Source organism: Coregonus clupeaformis, chromosome 18 (assembly GCF_020615455.1).
Source record: "Coregonus clupeaformis isolate EN_2021a chromosome 18, ASM2061545v1, whole genome shotgun sequence".
Taxonomy (NCBI): Eukaryota; Metazoa; Chordata; class Actinopteri; order Salmoniformes; family Salmonidae; genus Coregonus; species Coregonus clupeaformis.
The window spans coordinates 56,485,778-56,505,944 of NC_059209.1; the positions used below are offsets into that span (position 1 = coordinate 56,485,778).

The 20,167-nt window shown below is 42.8% G+C and overlaps 1 protein-coding gene and 1 non-coding gene across 11 annotated transcripts in view; both read right to left on the reverse strand.

The window, feature by feature from the left end:
• LOC121550292 (nuclear receptor corepressor 2) overlaps positions 1-20,167 on the reverse strand; it is a 119,615-nt gene that overhangs the window by 37,659 nt on the left and 61,789 nt on the right. For 8 of the 10 annotated variants that reach the window (XM_041862495.2, XM_041862493.2, XM_041862497.2 and 5 more), the window contains exons 6-11: positions 16,701-16,817; positions 10,661-10,717; positions 9,338-9,390; positions 5,587-5,653; positions 4,364-4,536; positions 4,032-4,128 (exon numbers count right to left, since the gene is read on the reverse strand). In XM_041862495.2, the coding sequence (XP_041718429.2) occupies positions 4,032-4,128; positions 4,364-4,536; positions 5,587-5,653; positions 9,338-9,390; positions 10,661-10,717; positions 16,701-16,817 (564 nt within the window). The remainder of the gene's footprint in view (positions 1-4,031; positions 4,129-4,363; positions 4,537-5,586; positions 5,654-9,337; positions 9,391-10,660; positions 10,718-16,700; positions 16,818-20,167) is intronic. The other 2 variants (XM_041862496.2, XM_041862494.2) reach the window with 1 other exon arrangement.
• Positions 18,300-18,374, reverse strand: trnaa-cgc. Its single transcript has one exon. It is a non-coding gene; the product is annotated as a tRNA-Ala (tRNA).

Below are 20,167 nucleotides of genomic sequence, written 5' to 3' on the forward strand. Positions count from 1 at the left end.
TCTTTCGAGCTCTATGGACTTTATCCAACATGTTACTGGGCCCACCCATTACCGTGGCCATACTCTGGACCTGGTTATAACCAAGGGGCTTTCTATTGACATATCCTCTATTGCTGATGTTAATTCATCTGATTATCACTGTGTCTTTTTTACTACCTTGTTGCCCATAGCACAGGGTAATGCTGAACACATTATTATGAAACGCTATCTTACCTCTGAAGTTGCTACAGATTGTATTGAGTGTATGAACAATATTCCATCACCTATTCTGCCTTCCCCTTGTGACGATTTAGTTGATAACTTTAATAGCAAATTAAGGGCAACCATTGATGCCATAACTCCAGTAAAGTTGAAAAAGGCCACATCCAAATGGAGAGCCCCTTGGATGAGTGACGAAACTAATCAATTGAAGAGAAATTGCAATAAGGCAGAGCGGAAGTGGAGGAAGTCAAAGTTGCAGGTCCATTATGATATTCTGAGAGAGCAACTTGGCATATACAGTGGGGAGAACAAGTATTTGATACACTGCCGATTTTGCAGGTTTTCCTACTTACAAAGCATGTAGAGGTCTGTCATTTTTATCATAGGTACACTTCAACTGTGAGAGACGAATCTAAAACAAAAATCCAGAAAATCACATTGTATGATTTTTAAGTAATTAATTTGCATTTTATTGCATGACATAAGTATTTGATCACCTACCAACCAGTAAGAATTCCAGCTCTCACAGACCTGTAAGTTTTTCTTTAAGAAGCCCTCCTGTTCTCCACTCATTACCTTTATTAACTGCACCTGTTTGAACTCGTTACCTGTATAAAAGACACCTGTCCACACACTCAATCAAACAGACTCCAACCTCTCCACAATGGCCAAGACCAGAGAGCTGTGTAAGGACATCAGGGATAAAATTGTAGACCTGCACAAGGCTGGGATGGGCTACAGGACAATAAGCAAGCAGCTTGGTGAGAAGGCAACAACTGTTGGCGCAATTATTAGAAAATGGAAGAAGTTCAAGATGACGGTCAATCATCCTCGGTCTGGGGCTCCATGCAAGATCTCACCTCGTGGGGCATCAATGATCATGAGGAAGGTGAGGGATCAGCCCATAACTACACGGCAGGACCTGGTCAATGACCTGAAGAGAGCTGGGACCATAGTCTCAAAGAAAACCATTAGTAACACACTACGCCGTCATGGATTAAAATCCTGCAGCGCATGCAAAGTCCCCCTGCTCAAGCCAGCGCATGTCCAGGCCCGTCTGAAGTTTGCCAATGACCATCTGAATGATCCAGAGGAGGAATGGGAGAAGGTCATGTGGTCTGATGAGACAAAAATATAGCTTTTTGGTCTAAACTCCACTCGCCGTGTTTGGAGGAAGAAGAAGGATGAGTACAACCCCAAGAACACCATCCCAACCGTGAAGCATGGAGGTGGAAACATCATTCTTTTTGGATGCTTTTCTGCAAAGGGGACAGGACGACTGCACCGTATTGAGGGGAGGATGGATGGGGCCATGTATCGCGAGATCTTGGCCAACAACCTCCTTCCCTCAGTAAGGGCATTGAAGATGGGTCGTGGCTGGGTCTTCCAGCATGACAACGACCCGAAACACATAGCCAGGGCAACTAAGGAGTGGCTCCGTAAGAAGCATCTCAAGGTCCTGGAGTGGCCTAGCCAGTCTCCAGACCTGAACCCAATAGAACATCTTTGGAGGGAGCTGAAAGTCCGTATTTCCCAGGATCTGGAGAAGGTCTGTATGGAGGAGTGGGCCAAAATCCCTGCTGCAGTGTGTGCAAACCTGGTCAAGACCTACAGGAAACATATGATCTCTGTAATTGCAAACAAAGGTTTCTGTACCAAATATTAAATTCTGCTTTTCTGATGTATCAAATACTTATGTCATGCAATAAAATACAAATTAATTACTTAAAAATCATACAATGTGATTTTCTGGATTTTTGTTTTAGATTCCGTCTCTCAGTTGAAGTGTACCTATGATAAAAATTACAGACCTCTACATGCTTTGTAAGTAGGAAAACCTGCAAAATCGGCAGTGTATCAAATACTTGTTCTCCCCACTGTATAACAACAACTTGATCACTAATAATCAGAATAATTTGAGTGTGCTCTTCTCGACAATTGATGGCCTGATAAATCCTACCCCCGCAAACCTTTGTGAACTTTCCTCCACATCTAAATGTGATGAGTTTGCGACATATTTCAGATATAAGATAACAAACATTAGGCTGGGTATCAGTCAAGCAAGACCTGATGAGAACTTTGATATGTGCCCTAGCCTATCACGCAAAGGCGGTATGGATTTATTTTCCCTGGTTGACACAGACATGCTCAGGAAAGTGATATCACAACATAAGACTTCTACCTGCCTTCTTGAGCCTATCCCCCACCACCTTCAAAACAGTTTTTCATTGCATATCTGAAGAAGTGCAAGCTATTGTTAATCACTCCCTGTTCACAGGCACTTTCAGCCCTGCACTAAAAACTGCTATGGTGAAACCCCTTCTGAAGAAAAGTAATCTAGATTCTTCAGCTTTTAGCAATTTTCTGCCAATTTCCAACCTTCCATTCTTAAGCAAAAATCTGGAGGAATTGGTTTTCAAACAGCAAAATTATTTTTTAAGTGCAAACTGTATTTTTGAACAATTCCAATCTGGTTTTCGGGCCCACCACAGCACAGAGACAGCCTTAGTTAAAGTGGTAAATGACCTTAGAGCCAACACAGATGCCAAACAGCTCACTGTCCTTGTACTTTAAGTGCAGCATTTGACACTGTTGACCATGATGTCCTTTTGGACAGACTGGAGAGGTGGGTTGGCCTCTTCGGTCCAGTTCTAAATTGGTTTAGGACCTATTTAACCGGTCGATAGTTTGCACCCTTGGTGAACATACTCAGAGAAAATGCATATCACGTGGCGTTCCACAAGGTTCAATTTTGGGTCCGGTACTGTTCAGTTTATATAGGTTACCCCTTGGCAGCGTTATCAGAAAGCACAGCATTGATTTTCACTGCTACGCAGACGATATACAACTTTACATCTGTGTCACCAGAGGATTTTAGTTCCAGGGATAAATTATTAGACTGTATTAGTGATTTAAATACTTGGATGGCTCACAACTTCCTCCAGCTAAATCAAGACAAGACCGAGGTACTTATTGTTGGAGCCAAAGCACAGAAAGAGAATCTGGCCGCATATTTTAATTCACGGGCAATAAAGATAACACCAGGTAAAAAAAACTAGGTATTATTTTAGATTCTGAAGTCAATTTCAAATCACACATTAGGAATGTGACCAAAACAGCTTATTACCACCTGAGGAACATTGCCAAGGTGCGGCCGTTTCTCTCTCAGGCTGATACAGAAAGACTCATACATGCTTTTATTACAAGCAGGCTTGACTACTGTAATGCTCTCCTGTCTGGTCTACCCAAGAAAGCCATTGGTCAACTGCAAAACATACAGAATGCTGCAGCACGGGTACTGACCAAGACCAGACGGAGAGCAAACATTACACCGGTTTTAAGGTCTCTGCACTAGCTGCCTGTGAGTTTAGAATTCATTTTAAGATACTTCTATTGTTTTTTAAATCAATCCACAATTGTGCACTCCAATACCTGTCAGACATGCTTTTGAGTTATGTACTTAGTAGGTCCCTCAGGTCCTCTGGCACTGGCCTTTTAACTATCCCAAAGCCTAAGACCAAGAGGCAGCCTCTAGTTACTATGACCCCAGCCTCTGGAATAGCCTGCAAGAGAACCTGAGGGGTGCCGAAACTGTGGACATATTTAAAAGAGATCTCAAAACACACCTTTTTAGCGTCGCTTTTCCTTAGGGTGCTTTTTAGTCGTTCAGTTTTTATTGTTATTCTTTTGTTTTTTATCCTCTTATGTTTGTTGTGGAGTAAATATTTCAGTTGTTTTTATTTGTTTTTTCCAGTGAAGCACATTGTGTTGCATTCCATGTCTGAAATGTGCTGTATAGATAATGCCTGATTTGATTTGGAAGAGCTCACCTCTTGCTCTGATATGCCGTCGATGATCTCAGAGACCTCGTGTTCACTGCGGGCTGCAGACGAGGCCAGTCCTCCTCCACGTTGCCCCACCCGGCTGCTCCACACCAGGGGAACATAGAGGACATGTCAACACACTGCATGTACAGGAACTGAGCTCCTCCTCCTCTGACATCATACACAAACACTTCCCTCCATACTGTAACCAAGTAACAACTCAACGTAATCAGACTTTTTAACCGATTGGAATCAATTATCTAATGTTTGACAAATACAGTAAACTAGAATCCCAATCTACTATATGCAGGAGCAGGAGGCCCCGGGCCTTGACTCACCTCTGCATGCGCTCCTGCAGCTCTCTCTGCTTGCGGATCTCAGGGAACTGTTTCTCGTAGTACTCGCGCACCTTGTTCTCCTTGGCCCGGCGCCGGGGGTTGTTCTCAATACGCTCCACCTTCTTCTCCCAGGCCTCCATCAGCTGGTCATAGCGCTGGCAGAACTTCTGTTCCTGAAGGGGCAAAAAAACACTTCATATAACCAACTCCTCCAAAATACAACTAGTGTCCTATTTTGCTCCATGCAGCATGATGTGCTGTACTTCTGCAGGGACTGAGTCTAACCTTGAGTCATGACCAGAACAGAGCGCCATGTTTTCCCAGCTGTTCGGCAGGGCAGACTGTAAAGCAGACCATTAACCCTGGAGGAGACACAGCCCTCTGAGGCCTCTTAAAACAGCTGCCCATGTCTCTCCAGCTTGCACTCTGCCTTCCTCCCCTCTCCCGCCTGGAACCTCTACTTACACTACACACCATGACTAGTGGATCCATGACCCTGCAGCGCATGGCCCGTCAACTAGTGCTATGGGGCGGTAGGTGTGCCTCTCTATAAATTACAGTTTAGATATGGTTTCTGCATTTAGGGTTAGGGTTAGAGTAACTGTGCAACTATTAAATTATTCACAATTCTCCTGCATTGTTGAGGATGTCATTTTACTGATGTGAAACATGTTTCTTACACATAATGTATCCCTGTGGAAATATATTCCACAGGAAAAGTAAGGGCTTGATTTGTGGTAAAGATTTTCTGTCAAGGCGGGTGATTGAGGATGTTTGCCTAACTCTGACATCAGAGCCTGGACGATCGATGGCAGGATTATTTATAGCCCTGCCAGCTGCCTTGGTCCTGCTCAATCACTGACACACACACACAGAGCGAGCAGTGGTGCATCTCCTGTACCATCTACCATCTCCTAACCAGACAGGAAGCAGACTTGATGTGACAGAGAAGAAGAAAGTCCTGGGAGAGCTGAATCACAGAGAGACATCTCCTTTATTTTATTTTTACCTTTCATTTTTCAAAAGCCATAATAGCTGTGGTCCAACACTTCATAGGAGTAGCTACTGCTACAGTGTTACTAAAGAAGGGCACAAGGGCCTAGAGCTCTTTTCATTTTGGTCTGTGGAACACGGACTCTCTTCAAGGAGCTCCTGGCCCAGTTTACATCTAGCCATCTGTCATAGAGTAGTCCCAGCAGAGAAGCACACTGTTCTGTACTCACCCACTGCTTACGAGCATGATTTCTCCTCTTGAAGTAAAGAATTAGCTTCTTCCTCATCGCCTGGTTTCTGTGAAGGGTGAAGAAAGGAGAAAGAGGGATACATAGGAAAGATAAATGGAAAGGGACAGTAAGAAAGAAACTGAGAGGAAAATCAACAGAAAGATTTGAATTACATTTTCTGACAGTTTGGGAAGAATAAAAACGTGTATTTCTAACCCGCACATTCAATGATTTGCGCGCTTATGTCAACAGCAATAAGCCTCTGTGAGCACACGGAGTAGCTTACATGTCCTGCTGTCCAGGTTTGAACTTTATTACACCCCCCCCCCACACACACACACACAATTCCAGTCCCTAAGTCGATAAACACCAAATCGCTTCGGGGGGGTGCGGTGGACAACAAGAGGAGCCAAACTTTTAAAGTTGGTCCGGCCCGGCAATGGCTTCAAATAAAGGCCAGGGCAGTAATCTGCTTAGGCAGCGGCTCCCTCCGTTAACTCGGCCTTTGGTGAAAGATGACGTTTTATTCCTGACACTTAATCTGTCAATTGTAAGGTCACGTTCCTCCTGATTAATGTAATCTAATTCAACATTAGTCACATCAGCTGGAATCCAGGCCCCCAGGTCACAGGCAAGGACAGACAGCAGGAAGTAAGTAAGGCTGTACTAGTGTGTGTGTGTGTGTGTGTGTGTGTGTGTGTGTGTGTGTGTGTGTGTGTGTGTGTGTGTGTGTGTGTGTACGCACACACGCGTGTCAAGCAGAAGAAAACAGCACAGAAGCAGTCTAAAGATATTGTAAGTGGACACTGTGACCTCTTCATTAAAACATAAAGACACCCCCATCTACACATTTCTATATAAACAAACATCTAAACTCACATTAAAATAAACCCATAGAGACCCATATGAACACTGATTCACACACATATACAAACACACACAATATCACTCCGTGTGCATAGACACAATACAGGCGGAGATACTAGGCCGAACACAAGACAGACAAAAACACACACAGACAGCCAGAGTTCTATATTGAGTAGTGGGTAATAAGATGTTAGAGGTGCATAGAGGAGAAGTGTGTGTGTGTGTGTGTGTGTGTGTGTGTGTGTGTGTGTGTGTGTGTGTGTGTGTGTGTGTGTGTGTGTGTGTGTGTGTGTGTGTGTGTGTGGTTGGAGTTTGGAGGGGGAGGGCTACTGTCTGGGGGCTGGAAGGTCATTCTTCACACCTCCGAGCTGTGACTTCACCAAATCTCCATGCGTGCCACACTCTTCCCACACCACTCTAACATGTGGGCTGACCTGTCAGTCTGACAGAGATATTTATGCTGTTGTGGAAAACAAAATACCTTTCATGTAAGACTGAATGTAATGAGTTGGGGACTGGGGTGGTCTGGAGGCGAACATGTCCATACTAGACTGCCAGCTTGGATGCCATAGTCACATCACATGCCTGTGTGTGTGTGTGTGTGTGTGTGTGTGTGTGTGTGTGTGTGTGTGTGTGTGTGTGTGTGTGTGTGTGTGTGTGTGTGTGTGTGTGTGTGTGTGTCAAGCAGAAGACAACAGCACAGAAGCAGTCTAAAGATACTGTAAGAGGACACGGTGACCTCTTCATCAAAACATGTTCCTATATAAACAAATATCTAAACTCACTGATTCACTCTCCCACACACGCAGACACGTACATAAACAAAAACAAACAATATCACTCAGTGTGCATAGACACAATACAGGCGGAGATACAGGCCTAATACATCCAGACAAGACAGACAATAACACACATATGAACAGTAGACACTAGGGTTGGGCCGATATACTCTGAGTGCACAAAACATTAAGAACACCTCCCCCCTTGTGTTTTGTACACTCAGTGTATGATTAAATACATTTTTAATTTATTTAACATTGACGATCCATCGTTAAATGCAAGACGATATATCATGTGCTAGCCTATCCTCTATTTGAAATTTACAAATCAAAACTGTGCCGTTTTATCAGTTAGGCTGTACCAATATGTTGAAAATTAAGTCTAAATGAATTAACTAAGCCTTATTTTTTCACCATACTAAGATTATTTATTGATAATGTGACTATTATATCATAAACAACCACAACAATTGCACAGTGGAATTATCTTGTCATTAACTGTGCTTTTCTTTTTTTATGCCTCATTTACATATTTTTCAGATACAAATTTGGTCTTGTAATTAGAAAAATGTTTATTAGATATACAGCCTCTCTTCTGTCATGCTGTAGAATACTAAATAGCCTTGCTCACCAGAATAATATAATAAATTTATAGAATGAAAGCATCATCAACAATCTATTTGACATTGGTAAAGTTCTCAATTTAATTTCTGCTTCTCTTGCAGAGCGAGGACGTTTAGTGACCAGGGAGATTTTCTGTGCAAAATTTCCAAATGACATCAGTTTGACTGGTTTCAAGGAAAATAAAATGTGAAAACGATCCAACATGTTTCTGATAGTACTGTATTTCAGTTAGTCTTGAATGCATATTTTATGTGGTTGAAAATGAAATAATGTCAGCTTTTATGTTGCAGAAAAAATATATAGCATGTTTAGGCTATACAACACGGTTTCTTAGCGCGTATCCGCATTCTCTCAAGATGCTGAAATAAATAAATAAATAATATTCGCCACTCCTGTTCCCGAGACAAAATTTACATTTGGTCTATAATTTTACTGCAAGAATACTGCATTAATTCTGCAGGAATTAATATTATAATAGGCTACATGTGAGCCCTACAGTCAGTCCAGACTTCAGTTACTATTCTTACTATTACTGTTCCCATCTGAACTTCAAAAAGGTGTGCAAACCAGAGAGGGCGGCTATGCCCCCGGCGCCCCTACTTCCGCCGTCTCTGGCAGGCAGACCAGGGCTGAGAGATTAAGTCCTTTAAGGACAGAGATGGCATTGTGCTCCGGACACCAGATGGTGGAGGGAAAGATTAGCTGCTCTGGACAGTTTCTAAAGTTCATTTTGTTCAACACTAAGCATGTACTGTATTCCTGAGAAATGTAGAGGTGGTGTCCATGAATCCAAGGTACTCATCTTTCTTACCAGGGACGGGTGCCAAGGTTATCAAACCGGTTAAGTGCACAAAGAAGTCAATTGTGGTGGATCAAAGCTATACCGCAGTATTTAATAACACACACACACACACACACACACACACACACACACACTCCCTTTCTGCTAATTGCTTTGAGGCAATAATACTGATCAAACAGTGCTGGGATCAAACGGAGTGGAGACAGAGGAGCAGTGAAGGTAAGAGGTCAGGATGTCTAGTGGCTTACCATCTAACTCATTGTCCACTGACAACTAAGAGTTAAACCTCAAGCGGCCATTTCACTTTCCCCATTTGCACTTTCTGCATTAAAATTAAAATCCTTCACTTAAGTTGCTATAGTAATAAATGTAAGTGCATAACTGTATAAATTCATTTCCACAGAAACATGATCTGAATGTGTTGTCACAGACCACAAGGTTAAAGAATTGTTTCAGCACATTATCATGGCTATCAAGACACCATACACGTGGTCAACACCAAGTGATTCACTTTCTGTGGCCGTTTGTTGGGATGGGACTCTCTGGGGCACATGAGGAGGGGTGCAGTAATGGCATTTAGGACCATAGCAATCACACTGAGCCTACAGCGACAGATGACATAAACACACACACACTAGCATAAACCCAGTCCCTTTCCCCAGAGGGCGGGCTAACTTACATTTTGATGTTCTCATGGTACTGCTTGGTGTCTGAGGGCTGGTTGTACAGAGGCTGGGAGAGAGAAGAAACAGATGAAAGGGTTAGTGATGCTGCGAGAGGTGAGAATTCAGTTTCACAGCAGCAAGAAACATCAACGCTAGAGGGTTAAACATACTTTTACAGCTTCTACACTCCCTTCTCTGCACACTGCCTGGTGTCACCGCAACACAGTTGACCCATTACATTCTACCTATAAGATGTTGAACAACAGAGTCTGACATAAGACAAATGATGGTGTGATATCATACTGGTTTATACACGTGTTTTTCAACAAAAGGTTTTGGCTCACATTGTGTACAAGGTTCTCCCCGAAGAATGTAAGAGGGGTGCTGCACCACTTTGTGTATTGGCTGCAGCATTATGTAATTTAAAAAAAATAGCAGCACCACGTTAAAAATTCCTGGGGAAAAACCTGGGGTTCCATCAATCAATAACTCAACCATTAAATTCAATTATTACTGAATCTATTATTAATTCAAAAGCCCATATAAATCAATGTCTATGAAACAGAGTGAAACAAAGCCCTTTGTGAGGCTAATTTGAGCATCGCCCTGAGCTCCAAGGTACTATATAACTGTTAATGCTGTGCCAAGCTGACAACAACAAGCAGTGGGCACATTGAGGACATGACACCCTAATTCAGCCCTTCTCAAGAGACTGGACTGTACAGAGTGAGAACAGACTTATAAGTGAAGGAGTCCATCTTTGGGTACAATTTGTATTCGTTTGGCTCCAAAACAAACAAACAAACAAAATTCCGGGGCACAAGGGAGCTTAAAAGTTGATGAACCCAATGAACGACAAACTGCTTCCATGGGTCAAACATTTGAATCTGAACTTGTTGTTCTCCACTAGAGAACTAAAGCGAACATTAGGTATTATTGTCAAACCCAAATCAGCAAGTATGATGTCTGACTCCGACTGATAATATACAGTACTGTCAGTAAGATCCTCTCCTCCAGGCATCAGCAGCACATTGATGAAACACTCGCCGTGTCTGGCTCAGACAGACGGCGCCATCATTATGTCCATCCATCTCTCACTCTCATCCCTGAACAGAATAACTAAACACACCTCGGCCTCTCTCCAGGGCCTGCTCCCTACACCCCCTGCTACAGATGGCTCTCTTTCGATCCAGACAAACTCCTCCTCCTCAATATTTCTCCTCCCTCTAATCCTCCTCTTGTGCTACTTATCCCTCCTTCCCACGGTCAAATAATACGAGTTGCTAGATATTTTATTCAGGTGACCATTAAGAGGTGAGAAAACAGCAGAGGCTCACCAGTTCAACTCGTGGTCCCAGTCCTTCCAGAATCCTGTGAGCTTCCTCTGCCTTTTTCTGAGGAGAGAACACACATAAACATACTCAGCACATATTAACGACAAAGCCTCACATCTCCCATCACCACGGCAACGCAGCAGCTTGCTCACTCAATGAATGACGTTTGGATGGGCACTCTGGGTGCAGCAACTATTTTTAGAGCTTTTAACACAAGGCAGAAACTCGCCTCAGCTCCCTCTCTCTTATCATCTTCTACCGGAGAAAAGATTACTCACCTTCCCGAGCACACACTCAGGGACAGAGAGAGGTAGAGCGAGAGCAAGCAGGTGAGGGAGAGTGGGAGAGCGAGAGCAAGAGAAAGAGTGAGACTGGGACAGAGAGTGCGCAGGACTGTATGGCTGCAGTGCTTCTCTATAAGGAACATCTGACAAAACAGAGACAAAGAGCTCACCTCTGCAGCGTGCTTAGGTTGTGGTTTCACTACACAAGCTTAAGAGATAAAACAGAACTGGTCGGCAGTGATTGTGGAGAAAAGAAGCACAACCCCATCTCTGTACCTCTGTCACAGATGACCTCTACTCAGCTGAGCTCTATACATTTATATTTAGCCATGCCACATGCTGTGTGCAGTGTCCCTGAATCTTGTTCTGGAGGCAGCTCTGCAGAGGTCTCTAGCTGGCACAGCCACAAAGTCATTACATCTGTTTTTAAACCTAACCTTAACCACACTGCCAACTCTAATGCCTAACCATAACCTTAAATTAAGACCAGAAATCACATTTTTGTTTTCATCTGGCCCATCTAGCAGAAGTCGCTCAGTTCTGCCTCCAGGGCAAGATTGATGACAATAAACGTCAACCTGCTGACCTCTCGCTCAGGCTCTCTCTCTCTCTGTCTCTCTCTGTCTCTCTCTGTCTCTCTCTGTCTCTCTGTCTGTCTGTCTGTCTCAGTCGCCGCTCTCTCTGTCGCCGCTCTCTCTGTCGCCGCTCTCGCTCAGTCGCGCTCTCTCTTCTCTCTCTCTCTCCTACTTAATGACACAGCATTCTCTATTGCTTTCCATCTCAGTTCATTTCCCTCAGTAACCAAAGCAGTGTGCCTGAAAGAGAGGGAGTGAGTGCACATTGCATATTCCTTTAAAAATGGGCAGTTAAAAGGGGAAGGGACACAGATAAAAGGTAATATTTAAGAATTCCACTCAGAAAAATGACCCTCTATTATCTTCACCTCTGACTACTTTTTATTTCTTCCTTTCTTTCTAATGCTTCCTCATCCAAGAGGTGTAACATTCTGCAGATGATGACTAATATTACCTCAGAGAACCATCTCTGTTAAGGACTGTTTAATGAGCAGCAATTAACAGGGCTTTAATCCTCAGTGAGAGAAGAGGGAGAACTGGAAACATCTCTACATGTTGACATTTCCTGATTAGGACTGTCCCCTTTATGTCCATCATATTGTCCTGATAAAGATCTGCAATGCAGCCTGTTTGCCATGAATTGTATTCCCCAGATTAAGGATATCAAAGACTATAGTCAATGGCATTAGCAACAAAGAGAAGGGGATAAAGGCGTAAGCTAAATTAAGAGGGGGAAATGACAACACCGTGTTGATCAACATGAGCTTTGACACGCTACAGTTCCTCCTCCAATCCATCTCAACCGATCACATCTGACATGAGATTACCAGTGATTGTGAGTGAGGCCAGTCCACCTGAAACATGCCCCCTAGTGCTTAGACAGGAGGTCTGCCACTTGAACAGAAAACTAACTGAGCTGCTCTTTCCCCCACAGAAGTGACAGAAGCATTTTCCATCTGTAGAAAAGGTAAATATGGGCTACATCATAAAAGATACGTAATGAAAATGAGAGGGTTTACAACCAAAGAATGAAGGTGCAGTGGTTTGAGGGCTCTCTCTGTACCATGTGTGCGTGACAAGGGACTATGATAGTGCAGCTCCAGTGAGTCACGGTTGTCTCTCTAGTATCTGTCCAAGGCAGCCATTTTCTAATATGAGATGAGTGAACATGAGTGGCGTCGCCTGTGGCACTGACAAAGGCCTGTGGGTGTCTCCTTGTCTCTGAGAGATGAGGCGATACTGAGCCCACAGGGACAGATGACACCAGTGACACAAGGCCTGACTGAGAGGCACGCTCCTACTGAGGCTGGAGTAATTACAGCCAGGTGCTGAAACACACACACACACACACCTCCAACACACACAAACACGCAAGCGCACACACCTCCAACACACACAAACACGCAAGCGCACACCTCTCCGACACACACAAACACGCAAGCGCACACCCATCCGACACACAAACACACCCATCCAACAATACTAGAGTATCCTATACAAAGGCTGAGGAGGGCAAGGGACTGAAGACAAACATCAACACCCATGCAGGTACACACAAGAGGGCAGAACATATCCATAAATTACATGATTACCTTGCCTTCTTCCCATACACCTCCCTGCATAATACATATGCCAACATACCATCAGTCACAGTGCCACACCATTTTGGGCTGGGACTTCTAGAGGGCTGTGTATACAATGGTGTAATCTCGGTGAACACAGAACTAAAATATTGTGTAATTAGGTCAGATTGTTGTTTACGTAGTCTGGAGAGAGAGTGGGGCCAGGCCAGTGTGGTGGTGGTGGGGCTCAGCCCAGCAGCATTCAGTGCTAGGCCAACTCGGAGTAGTGTGAAGCGTTCCAGAGGTCAGGGACATTGGACGAGTCATCCACACACTTCCAGGCTTTGAGATCATCACAATTGTGTGCTCAGCAAACTCCTGCTGCATGGATTCAGTCATGCCATCATGATTCAGCTCTGGGCTGATAAGTATATGGGGTGAAAGGTATACAGTACTATTGTCGTCAGCAGGTCTCTATCAGATAATTACATATTTTCTATTATATAATAGAAGATTACTTTATTTTAAGAGTTGACCTTTTAGAAGACTCTGACCAGGCCATTGAATCAAATCAGATTAGATTTGTCACATGCGCCGAATACAACTGGTGTAGACTTTACCGTGAAATGCTTGCTTACAAGCCCTTCCTAACAATGCAGAGTAAAATAAATAAATTACAAAACATTGTAACACTAGAGGAATAAAATAAAATACACAAGAATGGAGCTATATACAGGGAGTAGCAGTATCATATCAATGTGCAGAGGTATGAGGTATTTGAGGTAGATATGTACATGAAGGCAGGGTAAAGTGTAGGCATCAGGATAGATAATAATAAGAGTAAAATAAAGACTGTCCTGGCCCTTACACATACAGGACTTAGGACCATCTGGAGTCTGCATAATGAGTGGGAGAAGACGCCCTACAACGATATACCATTGCAATCTACACATACATTATTTTACAGTTTTGTGTATGTGTATGCATGGAGCAGTGCTCACCACTAGGTGGACTAAGAGCATTGGAAATTAATGCATTAACTACTACTAAATAATATTCTACTCATCAAAACAAACTACATTGGTAGACGTAGACCTGTATGACATTTTTACATTCAAAAAATGTTAACGCAAAAATAAATCAGCCAAAAAAAAATTATTCACCTGCTAAACTATGCTGACCTTTGGCAGACTACACTCAGTCAGGAGGACTTTGCCTGGTCTTGCAATAAGACTGGGAGGCTAATGGATGAATACCTTCTAATACAGCCTTTCCAACTCTCTATTGACAGTGGCGTTTGAATAGTGCTATTGAGCCAAGTAATAGCAATGAGAGAGCTCACACATTTTTTATCTCTTCACAGAATATCAATCATTGTCATAGCAGAATGCAACAAAAAGAAAGTATGTTCCATGTGCCCTCCAAATTGCTAAATACGTTCTCAAACAGCATGATTCCTATTTTCTGAGGGAGAAGCCAAGTGACAGTCTACCATACTAGTGTTTCATCATCAAAGAGCTGTCAGACAGACTTCTTCTGCACTTCATCCAGATGCTCCCAGTCTACTTCCTCCACAGCTTCCATCTCAATCTCAACACTTACATTCAACCCATTTCTGTGAACCCAAAAAGACAGCATGAAATCCAATAAAATAACACAGTAAGACAGCAACATTCATTCAAAATGAGTCGCCGTTTTGGTAATGGTTTTGTTCATTATCTTAGATCACTACCACGCCAACAACTATGGCCATAATGAGCATGGTTGGTTACATGCACACAATAATTACATTAAATGCTTTGCAAGAAGAAAGATTTCCCTAATAATCCTGTTTACATGGACACATCTGAAATCAGGCTACCTGATGGGACTTGTGCAGGAAATCGCCAATCAAAATAAACATTCTACCACAGCGACCATGTTATTTTTGCGAAGCCTATTTGATTCTGAGTTCGGACATATAAAGTTTGTATGTGAAAACTATTTCTAAGATGCATACCGAATTCACTTCACTCGCACATTAGAGGTAGGCTTGCGCTACCGGTACATACGCAGATCAAATGCACCACCAGAACACCGATTAAGCTGTTTACACTATTAATTCAAAAGATATCTCCGAAAACCAGGTGTTTTAATCAGCGTATGCCTACTTCCATTTTGACCTTACGCTGATTTAGATGAGCAGAGGAAAGTGTTTACACGACTATTGCCATAATCAGTTCAATATCAAATTATTAGTGTGCATGTAAACGTACTCAATGAGACACAGGGGAGAGCTAGCTACATGTACTCTAACATTTGCCAACAGTGAGGTGATTAGCACTGATTACAGCAATTACAGCCCCAAGCACTGATTGAAACACACATAATTACAGTACCAGTCAAAAGTTTGGACACACCTACTCATTCAAGAGTTTTTCTTTATTTTTACTATTTTCTACATTGTAGAATAATAGTGAAGACATCAAAACTATGAAATAACACATATGGAATTATGTAGCAACCAAAAAAGTGTTAAACAAATCAAAATATATTTTATATTTGAGATTCTTCAAATAGCCACCCTTCGCCTTGATGACAGCTTTGCACACTCTTGGCATTCTCTCAACCAGCTTCACTTGGAATGCTTTTCCAACAGTCTTGAAGGAGTTCCCACATATGCTGAGCACTTGTTGGCTTCTTTTCCTACACTCTGCCGTCCGAATTAATCTCAAACCATCTCATTTGTGTTGAGGTCGGGAGATTGTTGAGGCCAGGTCATCTGATGCAGCACTCCATCACTCTCCTTCTTGGTAAAATAGCCCTTACACTGCCTGGAGATGTGTTGTGTCATTGTCCGGTTGAACAACAAAGGATAGTCCCACTAAGCCCAAACCAGATGGGATGGCGTATCGCTGCAGAATGCTGTGGTAGCCATGCTGGTTAAGTGTGCCTTGAATTCTAAATAAATCACAGACAGTGTCACCAACAAAGCACCCCCACACCATAACACCTCCTCCTCCATGCTTTACGGTGGGAAATACACATGCGGAGATCATCCGTTCACCCACACCGCGTCTCACAAAGACACAGCGGTTGGAACCAGAAATCTCCAATTTGGACTCCAGACCAAAGGACAAATTTCCACCGGTCTGATGTCCATTGCTCGTGATTCTTGGGCAAAGCAGGTCTCTTCTTATTATTGGTGTCCTTTAGTAGTGGTTTCTTTGCAGCAATTCGACCATGAAGGCCTGATTCACACAGCCCCCCCTACCTTGTCACAACACAACTGATTGGCTCAAATGCATTAAAGGAGGAAAGAAATTCCACATATTAACTTTTAAGAAGGCACACCTTTTAATTGAAATGCATTCCAGGTGAAGCTGGTTTAGAGAATGCTAAGAGCGTGCAAAGCTGTCATCAAGGCAAAGGGTGGCTATTTAAATAATTAGTTTAACACTTTTTTGGTTACATGATTCCATATGTGTTATTTCATAGTTATGTCTTCACTATTATTCTACAATATAAAAAACAGTAAAAATTAAAGAAAAACCCTTGAATGAGTAGGTGTGTCCAAACTTTTGACTGGTAGTGTACATAGAGAGAAAGCAGTAAGTGTGTGTGTGTGTACGATGGTACTGACCCTGTTTTCATCGTAGATTATCTGCACCAGGCTACGGTGCTTGGCCTCGCTGGGCGGGGGAGAGATCATGGACCGCTCCGGCTCCTGGGGCTTTGCTGCCTCCTCCTCCAGCTGTTGCTGCAGGTCACAAACACACACACACTCAGGGTTACTGTTGAACACAGTGTGCAGACAAGATGTACCTTTAAATCAGATTGGGAGAAGAACACGCAAGAGAAATATGACAGATAAAGGTTATCATCACAAGTCCTGAACAAAGGCAAAAGGCCCGATCCTGCAGCACCTTTGTGCTTCTCTGTTTCCGTGGAGACAGGTTACTCACGCAGTGTGTGTGTAGCTCCTCCCTCTCTTGTTACTCATCATCTCCAGCAGTGATGAGCCTAACTGTCCTATTAGCTGTAAATAGCTTAACACTTGAACAGCAGCCAGTTTTAAAAAAAGATAAAAGAACACCTTACTGCACCAAGGGGACTGTGAAGAGACACAGCCATTTTATATATATTGTATTGTAATTTACACAGTACTATGTATTAGACCTAGATATGTGTGTATGTACTGATATGCAGACTGTGTGTCACGTTTTAAATCTATGCATTTCAGTCCTTGACTAATAATGTTCTGTACTATGTATTGTCATGTTTCATGTAGACCCCAGGAAGAGTAGCTGATGCTTTTTCAGTGGCTAATAGGGATCCTAATAAATACCAAATAGGCCAACGGCCACTGACGTTTGATTTTGTAAATAAAACAAATCTGCATAAAAAAAGCAACGTCCTGCTCCATCCCTGACTTTTCCTAACTATTGGTATTTTACATTGCTCAGTTGTCAGATTTAAAAGAAATCACAAACAGAAAAGTATTTAGAGGCTGTTTACCTGTTGTAGTTTTTATTTTACATCTATTACTACCTTAAGGGGCCAAGACAAATGTGCCGTAGGGCATTGGTACCCAGGCACTAACGCGTCGCTTTCCTCACTGAATGAATGACGTCAATGGATGAATGGGCGATAGAAACCAGATAGAAACTGATCATTGTGCCGTGACTACAATTGAATTTGAATGAACTGAATGATGAGCATGAGGGTGAAGAGGGTGATTAAATTTGAATGATCAATGTGGGGTCTTCATTTGATTCTGATGTTGACTTTGGGTCTCCGCCTCCCATGCCTGAGCCTATGAGAAGCTGTAACTGGAGTGTATTACTTACTATAACTCTATTACTAGTCAAATCTATAAATGAAATTGATCAGATGTATTACACTAATGTTTTTATTGTAAGGGAAACTAAATAGGCTATACGTGTTGCAGTAAGCCTTTGTAGAATAATACAAAACATATCCCTGGCTCTATCCAAACAAATACCTCTTGTTTTAATATATTTTCATGGATATATTTGTACAGTTCACAGATCAGTGTCTTACTGGAGGCATTTATAGGTCTAACATTGCAAATTTCATCATGAATTGCTCAAAAATGGCTTGTGATACAAATGTAAAAAGCATGTTAAACATCTTTCCTCCATTTTTACATTTTAGTAATTTAGCAGACGCTCTTATCCAGAGCGACTTACAGTTAGTGAGTGCATACATTTTTTCATACTGGCCCCCGTGGGAATCGAACCTACAACCCTGGCGTTGCGAGCGCCATGCTCTACCAACTGAGCTACACGGGACCTATGAAGTTCCTATGTGAGAATAGCCAGAACATAGTCAAAGCAATGGCACAGTGGTCATGGCAGCGTCCATTGAACTGATCCATTATGTCCACAATGTGTATTAAGTGCTGACATTATGGCCTTCTCAGGGCAAAGGCAGAATCGTAGACCTCCAATAACCTACATAACGGTTTATTACATCTTCAAGTAAAATTTCAAAAGTGAAATAAATGTATGATGCTCCAATAAACAGGATATGTAAGTATGAGTAATAAGAAATTAAACATAAACAGACTACAGGCAATGTTGGTTGTATGTGGCAGCAGAGCTGTAGGTCTGTTAGTGACCCAGCCAGGGGTGTTAATGAAGCTGCATCTCTGGGTGCTGGGGCTCCCTGTCAGTGTGCTGCATGCTATGCAGCACTAGAGCCAGTCCCCTTCCTCCCTCCCTCCCTCCCTCCCCCAGAAAGAGGCCTGGCCCAGGGCCTCAGCAGGGGGAGAGAAAGCTGGCCCTGGGCCCCCAGAGGATCCACAGCAGAATGGAGCGTGATGGATCATCCTGTGCCCCAATCGGGCTGGATAAGCATCTGGGGAGGAAAACACAAACATTCCCAGAACCCCCTTCTCTTCCTAAACCCACCACGGAGTAAAATAAAATAAACTAGCCGTCCTGAGCATGGCTGACACAACACAGGCTGGCTGTAACCTGAGCCCCAGCCCCCCTCTCTGCCAGAACTCTTTAAATAAAGTTTTACCACACTACTTAATTGCTCCAGATGTTTTAATGCTTGGAGAGCTGTGTGGAGGAAAGCACTATGGCGGGGGGAGGGGGGGTTGAACTGTTAAAAAAAGAAAACATTCATTTAAAAAAACATAGCGTGTGTTGAGGGAAGGGGAGGGGGATGTATTTATTTTTCTAGGTAGCAGAGCTTACTCTCTCAATCATTCACTGGGCCTCACCACTCTCGCGCTCTTCTCTGCTGTCGCCCACCGCAGCCCATTCCCCCTCCGCCCACCCCCATTCCTAGGGCTGGGCGATATGGCTTCAAAATCATCTCGATTTTTTCAGACTTATGGGCTATTCACAAGATATATATATATATATATATATATATATATATATATATATATATATATATATATATATATATACACACACAGTTGAGGTCGGAAGTTTACATACATTTAGGTTGGAGTCATTAAAACTCGTTTTTCAACCACTCCACAAATTTCTTGTTAACAAACTATAGTTTTGGCAAGTCGGTTAGGACATCTACTTTGTGCATGACACAAGTAATTTTTCCAAAAATTGTTTACAGACAGATTATTTCACTTATAATTCACTGTATCACAATTCCAGTGGGTCAGAAGTTTACATACACTAAGTTGACTGTGCCTTTAAACAGCTTGAAAAATTTCAGAAAATGATGTCATGGCTTTAGAAGCTTCTGATACGCTAATTGACATCATTTGAGTCAATTGAAGGTGTACATGTGGATGTATTTCAAGGCCTACCTTCAAACTCAGTGCCTCTTTGCTTGACATCATGGGAAAATCAAAAGAAATCAGCCAAGACCTCAGAAAAAAATGGTAGACCTCCACATTAGTCTGGTTCATTCTTGGGAGCAATTTCCAAACGCCTGAAGGTACCACGTTCATCTGTACAAACAATAGTATGCAAGTATAAACACCATGGGACCACACAGTCGTCATACCGCTCAGGAAGGAGACGCGTTCTGTCTCCTAGAGATGAACGTACTTTGGTGCGAAAAGTGCAAATCAATCCCAGAACAGCAGCAAAGGACCTTGTGAAG